The following is a 12,393-nucleotide window of genomic DNA, read 5'->3' as shown; positions in this document are numbered from 1 at the left end:
AAAATAGTATGTAAACAAACATCACTCCAGCCGCTGCTTCCTTTTCCGACGAAACCGTGCAATATATTTTATCTTATTTTATTCCTCTATATTCACTATTTTGTTCCGGACTTTTTTTTTTTAACAATCATCAACAAACAAAGCCTTCATAACTATAGAATCTGATTTTGGACTAGTGATCAGTGCCGAATATGCTGGCTCTATAATGTAGAGCCAGCATATTTTCCATCGTAAAATAATATTTGTCATGCATGATACCAGTTTTCGAAGATGTTAATATGTTTCCTTTAAATAAGATATAAAGAGTACACTTCTATAGCCATCATATTGAAGCTCAGTGTTGCCACGTAAAGTACAGTCCCTTGTGATCTGCTTTTAACTTCGAAATTTCCTTTAAGGCAATCACTATGGGAGAATTTTCATCACGTTTACACTTAGTATTTTTTTCATTCATATGCATGCACTCAAATATGTATAGGAACGCTAATCATTACTTTTATTTCCCTCCTTCCCGCCTCGACAAGTGAAGTGCTCGTGAAGTGCGGCGGTGGTCATACTGTAACTGATCCCTTCCCCTGCTGGACTCCGGCAGCTCGTGGCAAGGTGTTTTGGTAAGGTCTGTAGTATCCATTACTGAACTTAATTTACCGACTGTGCAACATTCTTTCCAGCACATCTAAACGGCTAAGCATGTATGTATCTTGTAGGAGTTAAAATACCGCTGAAATGGCTGCCGCGGAGGTATTTAGAGGAGTGGGATGGGAGGTGTCCAGGCTGGCAGGCGGGGAGTTTTACTCCATGTGGTGTTATGGTGCTAGTGGATAAGGGTGTTGTAGGGAGTGAGGAACTCAGAATACGTTTATGTGGAGAGGAATGGTGCAGGGAAAAAAAATTATGAAGGGGGGTGAAATTTATTGATCAGTAGCAAACCACTGAAAAGCCGCATCAGGGGGTTGCAAACTTCAGGGTGATGCATCAGCCAGCCATAAGGTACTAGGAGAACCACAGAAGCAGATTTAGGTAAGTTTAGCGGGGAAGAGAGCAAGACTATGTACATGCCAGAAGTGTTGAAATAAGGCCCCATTAAGGTAATTAGCGAAGGCAGATTTGAAAGTATAGTTCCTGAGGGTAACATATTTACGGCTATAGAATCTTTTCCTTGACTCCAGGCCACATCTAATGTGGACTATGTTGTATTGGTGACCCTTTACTCCATGAAGGGAATAAATCGTCAGGGGACAAGGCTTAGTCCATGTGCCAACATTTAATTGTTATTTATAAATATTCCAGTCCCACCTATTTCTGTATTTTCTCACCAGTAAGCTCATGATTCTATTGGGAAGCTTACTTTTTAGTGTTATGTTATCTTCAATTACTTTTCTGCTTAATTATTTGTGGGGTGGTGCATCAGGAGTGTGTAGTTTCTGTGGACACCTCACTCCTTGGGTCAGGGGTAGGGAAGCCCACCAGGTAAGGAGGCACATGACTCTCAAAAATTTGCCAAAACTCCTTACCTAGTTTGCTTACCTAGTTGGCTACCCTGCTACAGCAAAGCACTAAGGCCTGAGAGAGATTTGCTGAAATGGGAGTGAGGCAGCTCATAATATGCAGGCATGCCAGCCCATCTTATAACACTTTCTGAAAATTCCTCAAAATGCAGGTTTCCTAAGAATCATTTAGATCAAGGATCATTTAGATCCAACCTTTTCAGCACTTTGATGGAGTGATACATATTTCATAAAGTAAACCAGTTTTCAAAAAGTAACCAAAAATGGGTAGTACTGTTGTGAACTCCCCTGTCCTCATTGTCTACAGTCCCAAGGCACAGGACACGGAGGCTTGCTGTGCAGTACTTTGGGCTTGGCATTGTGGTGATGAACACAAGGTAGTTTTACTCACAATATTCTGACATGCTCAGGTGCATGAGAAACACATTTTATTCTCCAGCACAAAAATACAATACAGGTTGCAGTTACAAGGTACAGTTATGCTTGGAATATTTCCCTCACACTGTTTCTCAGTCACATCGCAAACATGTTCTCACTCTGTCTCATTCAGTCCTCAACTGTTGGCTTCACCTCACACCATGCTGTGCCTCATAGGCAGAATGCTTGGTTTCCCATGCATGCCAACAAAAGTGAGGAGCTGGACTGACACATGCACCCACTCAGCCACACGCACATCATACACAGACATAATTACACTACATTACATTATTTATCCTAGTACATTTAAGCACCTTCATAATAGCTCATTGTTCATTTCGTGATGTATATCTGTTTTTTTTTAGGAGATTGTAACAACTATTTGACCATAATGATTTCCTGGAGAAAAAAAAATTAAGCACACCTTGTTTCTGGACAGGTAGAGATAGCTGCCAGCCAGACACAACCGCCATGACTTCCAGGTTCTTCATGTCTGACTCCGAGTCGGAGTCAGAGTCAAGTGTGGAGGAGATTCTTCTCGAGCCACCTGGAATCTCATCTTCAGTGTTTGTGGTGAGTCACCTGTCATGTTTTGGGTCAAGTATTGCAACTTTGTGTACTCAGAGACTAGGATGTGGCAATACTAACTATTTCTGTGCTCTTCATGATATGTATTTGTCCAGATATTTTGTGGTGGCCTCCTGGCATTGTCATTTCTGAGCAGCTACTTTTAACTCCAAATTTTTAATGACATATGACAGTCAGATTATAGTTTATTACATCAGTAATCATGGTTATCTATTCCATCTTGAATGTTTAAATGCTGTATTCAGTATTTTTGTGAGTTTCTTGTCACACCCACAGCATATTTATACCCTGCTTTTACTTACTCTTTTCATCCTAGTTTCTTCTATTTTCTGATAATCTCAATACTGCACACTATAATTCATTCTCTTTATACTTTACATTTTGACTTCTTCATGCACATTCACTAGCTAGTCTGCTGAGGGTATTTTTTCTATCATATCTCTTATCATTTATACAACAGTTCAGTGAAGATGAAGATGAAACTAAGAGAGTGGTGCGTTCAGCCAAGGAGAAACGTTATGAAGAGCTCAAAAATATCATCAAGAACATCAAGAACTACAAGAAGAATAAGGATATGGCAAGCTTGCTATCAAGTAAGAGTGAAGCTGTTGTTACAAAATTAAAGAAATGCTTGCTTTTATAGAATGCAATGGTATGTATGTACGTATGTATGTATGTATGTACGTATGTATGTATGTATATGCATAATGGGAACATTTTTCATTGTGGATCCTGTTCATACGACAGAATAAGTATGGTATGTAAGCTGATGAGTTGTGATCATTTAAGTCATCTGTCCTGTCAAGCTCCACTAAGTCAGCCTGCCAAGTTATATGACTTCATTTCTCCTAGCCATTTGAGGATGCTAGACCTGCAGTGAACTTGCATAATCTTACTTAAAAAGTGTACAAAACAATGATTTACTGAGTTATGTGTGATTATTAGTATTTTATCAAAGGAGCTTGATTTATGTGGCATGGGTCTTGATGTCTGTAGAGTTTGAAGGAGCTTCATGCCAATGAGTTTTGAGTGTTTATACTACTGACAGAATTCATAAGACTAGTACAGTAATCTTTACATTGTATATTTATCTAGATACATCATGCTGGGTCTTCCATAATATAATGGTCACCACCTTGTTTTTAGGCTTTGAGGATGTGTGTCGGGCATACAGCAAAGCCCTACCCGTTGTCCAAAAAGAGGAGGGTGGACGCACCCCAAGGTTCTACATTCGCTGTCTGGCTGAGCTGGATGATTTCATACAAGCTGTTTGGGAAGACAAGGCTGGAAGGTACTGACTTTGTTACTGCAACAGCTGTACTCTTGTATTATACTTGTTAATACTTATATATGATAATCTAGAAAGTATAGATGTTTTAAGTAAATTGACTTTAGAAGGAAAATTCATTTTTTTTAAGTTTCTTTTCTTTGTGAATCTCAATGAAAGACGTCCCTCAGTGTTTCCTAATGAAGCGTGCAGTCAAATATCATTTGAACATTCAGTTTTGAAAAAAATGCATTCTTATATCACTAATTCCATTACAACAAAGTTGTTTGCTAAATATTGTTCTAATACTTTGAAGATAGTTTATTTACTTTTGCATAGACATGTTTACCCTTGAAAGATACTGACAATGCTTTGTCCACAGGAAGAGCATGTCAAAGAATAATGCCAAGGGTCTCACCACCTTGCGTCAAAAGTATCGTAAGTATGCCAAGGATTATGAGGCAGACATTGCTGTCTTCCGGGAGAATCCTGATGCTCCAGACTCTGATGCTGAGGTGGAGCATGATGACCAGGAGGATGACAGTGATGATGACAACATCATGGATCGTGGACCTGCAGCCTTTGGGAAGGAAGTTACACCCTCCAAGTGAGTATTGTTGTTTGTTCAAGTATCACCTCAACAAAATCTACAACATGCACAAAAAGTTTTCAGCATTGTAATCTTTTTTGCGTTGCCTCATGCATAGTTAAGACATAGATTTCTGATATTGAGTTTTTTAAGAAATGAGAAGTTATTTACAGAGCAGGTGATTAAAAATAATGTAATGTTTCTAGAACCACTAGTAAGATCACCAAGGGAAGTGAGGATGAAGATGATGATGATGATGACAGCTTTGATTGGGGTCATGATTCTGAGGATGAATCTTCTTCCTCCGACGGTGATGGCGGCATAGACTCCCTCAGGTCTGTCAAGCATTTCATGTTTATTTAAATAATCACTGGAAGTGTATAATTTTACTACATGCATGAATTAATTTAATTTGGAGGCATATATATTTTCTTTATGCAGTCAACAGTATAAGTATCTGTTTCACATGATTTGTGTAGTCACATTATATAAGGGAAATTAATGTTAATACAGGAAGAAGTTCTTGAAGGATAAGAGGGAGCGGGATGAAGATGATTTGAAGAGGAGGAAGAAGAGAGGCCAAAGAGAGATCAAGACCAAGGATGAAGAGAGTGATGATGATGTAGGATGGGAGAGAGTCAAGAAGGGCTCCTCTATGCCAATGGTATGTTTATTTCACTTAATGCTGTACATTGCTTAGAATTTCTCTCAGTGCTTTCAAAGTTATCCAAGGATTTCACTTAACATGTTTCTACTATCAGATTTGATTAATATACTTAAATACGAAAATGGGCAGAATTTGAACCATATGATATATGTGCATCACTAGATTTACAGTTAATGTTTGGCTTCTTTCATCACTACATTGCATGAGAGACATGATCCAGCAGCTTACAATGTCCCGCTTTATTTTTATGCCTATTACCACATGATTGACATTAATGTTACTAATATTCTTTTCTTAGGTACATATCTATCAGTAATCATCTGTAATCAACTTCAGAATTCTTGTGAAAAGAAAATGTAAATATTAAGTGTTTAAAACCAGGAAAATTTTTTAATGTTGTCTACCATTCTTGTAAAAGGGATCAACTTAATATATAAAACTATAAGATTTTGTAAATGCCTAACACAAATTTGATCTCTTTGATTGTGTAGGAAATGTGTTGTGATATAATGCAAGAAGAGATTGGAGCTGACACGCCTCTTTTTTGACAGGAAAAACCAAAAATGTTTGGAAAGGATGATGAGATCAACGTGACCTCTGTCCACAAAAAGCTTAATGAGATCATGGCTGCTAGGGGTAAGAAAGGCACTGACCGCAAGGAGCAGATTGAGCTGCTACATGAGCTGCTCAATGTGGCTCGGGACAACAACCTTGGCCCAGCCATCTATGTCAAGATCCAGTTCAACATCATCATGTCCATCTATGACTACAACCCCTCTGTCTCTGATCCCATGAAGACAGAGTTCTGGGAGAAGGTGAGCCAGTCACTTATGAAAGTCCACTATAATATTTTGTTGTTCCATGTGTTTTTTGTTGAAGTATTTTTGCTTATGTATAATTGTTAAATATTTGGCCCAATGAAAGCTACTTATTTTCATCATATCATTATTGGTGGATTCTTAGAAGCAACCTGAGGCAATTATCCAATGGATATCCTTTGTAAGAGGTCTCCCATAGGGGCATCAAGCATGCTGATGGTGTATGATAATGAGATGGCTTACTTTTTATTTCTGGTGCTTAAAGTTTTTCACCCTTGAAATCATTAGTATTGAAATCTTTTTAGGCATGTGTAGATATTTTAATGTAGTATACATTGCTGATGTTCCAATCCTGCCAGAACAAAACTAACTCAATTATGTAATCTGTATTTGTCATTAGCCAAGCAATGTGAAACCAACAAGGAATGTTTAATGCTTCAGGTGCTGGTGAAGATTGATGAGCTGCTGGACATGCTGATCCAGAACCCCGAACTAACCATTGGGGAACAGGTCACTGAGGAGACAGAGAGCTTAGAGAAAACTCCTTATCTGGTGCGTGGGTGTGTGCTCACCATTGTGGATCGGATGGATGAAGAGTTCATCAAGCTGCTGAAGGTGAGACTTCACCGTAGAGGATTCATGTACTTAATTTCCCTTTTAGTATATCCTTTATCTTTCCTTTGCTGGTTCCTCTTAGTGTTACTATGGGAAGGAAGTTGTGAATAAATTTTTAATTAATTATTTTCAGGCATGTGATGCTCATAGCAATGAATACATTGTGAGCTTACGTGATGAAATCCGTGTTTGTGCCATCATCGACAAGCTCTTGAAATACAAGGAGGAGAAGGGAATGCCAGCTGATATCTGTCGGGTGTACCTTCGAAAGATTGAACATCTCTACTACAAGTATGAGCCTCGTGCAGCCAAGCAAGCTGTGGTGAGTAACATCCAAAATTGAGCTGACACACATCTTTCCTGTATGAAATGATGTTAAAATACTTTCGTTCTACTGAGAATTCTGAAGCAAGTTTTTATCTGATTGAAAGAGAAACCTATTTCTTTCCCTGTTTCCTCCATTTCTTCATACCTCACCTATTTTTTTTGGATGCTCCAGGGAGAACTGCCAACTACAGATGACACCACACTAGCTGAAATGGACCGCTTATGCAAATATATCTACGTGCGAGACAACACAGATCGTCTGCGAACTCGGGCAGTGTTGTGTCACATCTACCACATGTCCCTCCATGACAAGTGGTATGAGGCACGTGACCTCATGCTTATGGCTCACTTACAGGTGTGTCTTAATGTAATACTACAAGATTTCAGCTGAGATACATTTTCCTTTCATGCACTTTGCTTACTTCATAAAGTTTAATTTTGTGTGTGCTTAAAAATTAAGTAGGAAAGTAAAAGTATATATTTTAGAAAATGCATTTAGTTATGTAACCCATGCAAATTCATAAAATTTTTCTTTGACACAAGATACCAGTCTGCACAGCAATTTTATGATTGGCATTTGGTTCACTTATCTTTGTGGAATGTGATGAAACCACACCATTCTTGCAGGAGACCATCCACCACTCTGATCTGCCAACACAAATCCTGTACAACCGCACTATGGTTCAACTGGGACTGTGTGCTTTCCGTCATGGCAACATCAAGGAGGCTCATAATGCTCTGCTGGACATCCAGTCTGGTGGCCGTGCCAAGGAGCTGCTGGCCCAGGGGCTCCTGCCACAGGTATGTTCCATTTATGTAAATAATTTTTTAGTGTGATGTTATCATGATGATTTTATACTTTCGTTCTCCTGACACTTGATGTCACTTTTGTACTGAATGACATAGAAAGATTAGAGCTGAAGTGAGTGTGTACCTGTCTTATATCATCTCTGTTTTTTTGGGATTTTAGAGGCAGCATGAGAGGACCACAGAGCAAGAAAAGCAAGAGAAGCAGCGGCAGATCCCCTTCCATCAACACATCAACCTGGAGGTGAGGAATTGGAGGAATATGCAGACAGGAATAAAATACTGCTTAGAACCGAGGCAGAATTTTTATCAATGATCAAAAAGCTAGAGAGGGGATGCTTTTTAAAATATTACTGGTGTTGCTTAGAAGTCTTTCACTGCTTGATTATCTTGCCTTTGTAATATTCTTTGAGGCTGTAACAGTATGTGTTGTTTCTCTCTCTCTCTCTCTCTCTCTCTCTCTCTCTCTCTCTCTCTCTCTCTCTCTCTCTCTCTCTCTCTCTCTCTCTCTCTCTCTCTCTCTCTCTCTCTCTCTCTCTCTCTCTCTCTCTCTCTCTCTCTCTCACACCACGTTCCAAGTGATCTTCATTGCCAGACTATGAAGTTTAGGAAGACTGAGAGGTGTTTTTCTGTCCTTCAGATGCTGGAGTGTGTGTACTTGGTGTCAGCTATGCTTATAGAAATACCCTACATGGCCGCCCACGAGTTTGATGCTCGGCGCCGCATGATCTCGAAGTCCTTCCATCATCAGCTGAAGAACTCAGAACGGCAGTCCCTTGTGGGGCCTCCAGAAAGTATGAGGGAGCATGTGGTGGCTGCCTCCAAGGCCATGCGAAATGGCAACTGGAAGCAGTGTAGGTAAGTTACTAGGGAACAAAATAGTTGATTAATGTTGATTGATGTTTTCCTTACTTGTGACAAAGTATTTGGTACAGGACTAAAATTAAAAAGCATTTGTGCATGAACAAGAGAAAGCTGATGCAGTAAATCTGACTAAAACTCGTTTACTGTTATTGAAGGAACCTCTTGCTGAATGACAAGATGAATGCCAAAGTGTGGGATTTGTTCCATGAAGCAGACCGTGTTAGGAAGATGCTGGGAGGAAAGATCCAAGAGGAGAGTCTTCGTACCTATCTGTTCACCTACTCTCATGTGTATGACTCCATCTCCCTGGTGAAGCTGTCAGATATGTTTGAGCTGCCATACAGCACTGTGCATGCCATCATCAGCAAGATGATCATCAACGAGGAAATAATGGTATGATCTGAATTTGTATAAGTGCATACTAATGAAGTGTATATTTACTTTCAATGATAACAGCCAAGAGGGTTTCCTGTGAGTTTTGCCAGCAGCTGGTTATCAGCAGCTGATAGTCATATCTGAAAAAAGGGAGTAGGTCTGTTATGGTACATCAGGGATAATCTAATTTTGCTAATGGACCCTGAGATGAAAAAAAAAAAAAAAAAAAACGGTATGCTTGCAGTCTTGCACATGTGACCTTTGATTTAGTCATAGGAAATATTTGTGGATGCTGTTTCAGCACTGCTCTTTATACATATACAGATAGATCTATATAGAAAGGTGATCCCCATGAAGGGACATAAATAGGAAAAGGCATCCACATGTAATATGAAATTGTTTTTAGAATTGCACACACTATTTTAGCTCCCATGGTGTGGTATAGACTAATTATGGTCTTTTGCAACAGGCACATGCACACATACACAGGAGGATAGGATTGCTATCCTTCTGCTGGGTTGCAAGATCACATATCCATCCTTACATTCTATACCTTTCTTGGTGTTAGGTGAACATACACTACAACATAAAAACAAAAGCTCAACCTGCCTCTGCTTTTGCCCTGGAATTCAGGCCTGAGACCTTTCAGGGGTGAGCAGTGTGTGCTCACCACTACACCACACATGAAATGGATAGATAAATAAGGGATAAATTTGAAAGGTAGATTTAGATATTTATGTATGTGTGTTTGTACATATTTCAGGCTTCACTGGATGAACCAACATCATGCTTAGTGATGCACCGTACAGAACCATCCTCCCTTCAGTCCCTCTCCCTCCAGCTGGCAGACAAGCTGTACAACTTGGTGGAAAACAATGAACGTATTTTGGATCAGAAGCCCTTTTTCACCCGCGGCATGCAGGTGAGATGATCTTGGGCAGTTATTGTGCTGAGTGCTGGAAAGACAGTCATGGGGTTTGATTTACCAGTAGCATGACACTGTAGCAAAAGAATCACTAGATTTTTCCAGAACTATTCTGCCAGTGTTCCTTCTTAATGTCTCCAGAATTTATGTGTTTGATTTAATTGAGAAATGTTATTGTTTCTAAGGCTAAATATTGTGTTTCATTAGGAAAAGTACATGTTTTACATTTTTTGGATCCTCATTAAAGAAAATCATAGAAAATTTTCTGGGTAACCAAAACTTAGAAATTTTCTATAAACAACCATTAAGATTTTTCTTGCTCACTTCTGTATAACTTTGCTATGATATTTAGTTGTTCTTTTGGTGCAACAATGCAATTTTCCCAAAATTTCTAATCCATGTACTTTACTATGTAGATATTACTTTACTGTATATGTAGGTACATGTGTGATGATTTTTATACTTTCGTTCTCCTGAGAATTTGATGAGTATGTTTTACTGAAATTAAAACTGGTATTTACGGTCATGGGGCACCTGATGGATGATGCTTACACGAGGTGATGGTATTGCAGGGTGGTGGGTACCGTGACCGCAGGGAAAAGGGCAGCTGGGGAGACCGCAGAGACCGCCGAGACCAAAACATCCACCGCCGTGGTGACCGTGACTAAGCGCCAACGGTGAGTCAGATGCTCTTACATTCACATATAGTGAGTGGCTATTGAGAGTGGCCCTGTAAAAGGGTAAAAGAATTGTGTTATTGAGGTTGACACAGTGGTTGGGTAAAGTAAAGTTAAAGACATTGGGACCTCAGTGGATAATCAGACTGCTGGCACTGCTTTAAAGTAAATTTTTAGATATTGGAATGGAGAGTATATATATATATATTATTTCTTGAGCATTATTTAAAATGTTTTATTTATATTTTCTTTCAGATTTGTTGTATGGCCAAGGAAAGGTGCATATCATAAGCAGTCACTGGAATGCCTCTCCCTGGACCCCTATTCTAAAGGTGACTGGGGCCCACACATCCAGCAGTTAACCACTCATCCAGCCAGCTATCACTTGTCCCTGTGTCTCTTTGATGTACTCATGGAAGTGAGGAAAGAGAGCTGGATGTGTGGGCCCCACCACTCCAAAGTTGACCTTTGCAATTTGCAGAAAAATGAATCTAAGAATCATCATATGTTATTATGTATCCAAATAATGGAAACTTATTGAGCATATTATTAATTAAAGCTTGTGGTATGGTAACCAAGTATTTTTCTAATCACTGCTAATCCCAAATGATGTACAAGTATATCAAAATCTTGTATTTGTTTTTGAGTTGACTGGGAGACTAATGGAAGTACTTGACTGGTAAAAGTCATCAAGGAACAAGGTTTCGGGAATGGAAAAGATTAACTGTGGATAGTAAAGGAAAAGCTAAGTTAGTCCTTGACATGTCTCATTACTCCTGAAAGAGAGTAAGCTGTATTATAGTAGGAGAAAAGAACAGCATATGATGGTAGAAAATATAACTGCAGATCTGACAATATATTTACCATGTACATGTATATATCAAGATCTAGGGTCAAAATATGAGAAAGATTATTAAAACATGAGAAAGAGTTATGATTCAGGTTTGGATAGCAAAAAGAGATGTGAGCCAAGATCAAACTCATCTTTTCGATTGCGAGCCGAGAGAGAACAAACATACACCACCACGGTCAGATGAAATTTGTGAGGGATCAGATTTCAAGTATCGTCATTCAGAATGCAGTAAGCTCATCTCTTATGATAGAAGACTATTTTGACATTCTTTGGGTTCTGATTAGGACCATTTTTTAAAGAGCACATGATGTTTGGTTCTCTTTTTTTCACATTGCAGAATTCTCACTAAGCTTTCACTTAAATCAATGAAATCGGCCTTAAAACCCTAGTAACTAGCAACTTAGGTTGGAGCCAGTAAAAAAGTAATCGAGATCAGGCGCCAAGACGTCTGAGGCGATCCAGAGTGGTTTCAGCGGCGATATTACAATATATATAGATAGTTCATACTCACAGGTACTCACAGATCACCTGAATGAGGCTTTACATCTGTGGCTTCAGTTCAGAGGCCACAATGTTATCAACTGCGTGGCCGTGCGTGATGCTCATGATTGGTGCTTTATAGTTATATTTTTGTTCTTCATTTTTCACTCATGACACTGCACTGCTGTGCCCTGCTTGTTAGGGAAAATTAAAGAACACACAAAGTAATTTTAGCTAAGCAGGTATAATGTACAACTTGAGTAATATTACTAGAAGGATGAGACGCATTACTGTCAGCAGCTGATGACCGATGAGAAGCAAAACAAGAGGTATTAGAAACAAAATGTATTGGCAGCAGACTGATTTGGGCAACTTGCTTTTTATAGTGTGTATGTGCGCGTGTATAAATATAAATTGAAAGACTGAGGATGCACATCGCAATAATTATCATCGAAAGTCTCTCTCTCTGCTAATCACTAATCTCGTAAGGTGATAATATGATCTCGCGTATAAACGGTTATATTCACCTAAATGGTTAACATGAACAAATCATACAAAAATGTAATAATAATAAATGGAAAAAGAATATTGCAATCAATTATGAGTATTTATTTAT

The 12,393-nt window shown here is 39.0% G+C and overlaps 1 protein-coding gene across 4 annotated transcripts; it reads left to right on the top strand.

Annotated features, from left to right (window-relative positions):
• Positions 1-478: 478 nt before the first annotated feature.
• On the top strand, positions 479-11,018 carry LOC135104398 (eukaryotic translation initiation factor 3 subunit C-like). 4 transcript variants are annotated; one of them, XM_064011795.1, is made up of 18 exons: positions 479-611; positions 2,365-2,498; positions 2,974-3,106; positions 3,660-3,804; positions 4,163-4,387; positions 4,576-4,704; positions 4,883-5,033; positions 5,588-5,851; positions 6,296-6,469; positions 6,603-6,791; positions 6,969-7,151; positions 7,424-7,597; positions 7,767-7,847; positions 8,244-8,461; positions 8,623-8,860; positions 9,606-9,764; positions 10,340-10,444; positions 10,700-11,018. In XM_064011795.1, the coding sequence occupies exons 2-17, from the start codon at positions 2,397-2,399 to the stop codon at positions 10,433-10,435; spliced, it is 2,661 nt and encodes an 886-aa protein (XP_063867865.1). In that variant the 5' UTR covers positions 479-611; positions 2,365-2,396; the 3' UTR covers positions 10,436-10,444; positions 10,700-11,018. The 4 variants fall into 4 exon arrangements, with proteins under 4 accessions (XP_063867865.1, XP_063867867.1, XP_063867868.1 ...); XM_064011797.1 differs by having other exon boundaries at positions 479-616; XM_064011798.1 differs by having other exon boundaries at positions 530-611; positions 2,369-2,498.
• The last annotated feature ends 1,375 nt before the right edge of the window (positions 11,019-12,393 follow it).

Source organism: Scylla paramamosain, chromosome 10, assembly GCF_035594125.1.
Source record: "Scylla paramamosain isolate STU-SP2022 chromosome 10, ASM3559412v1, whole genome shotgun sequence".
Classification (NCBI taxonomy): Eukaryota; Metazoa; Arthropoda; class Malacostraca; order Decapoda; family Portunidae; genus Scylla; species Scylla paramamosain.
The sequence above is the reverse complement of the archived record's forward strand: the minus strand, read 5'-3'. Positions and strand labels throughout refer to the sequence as shown.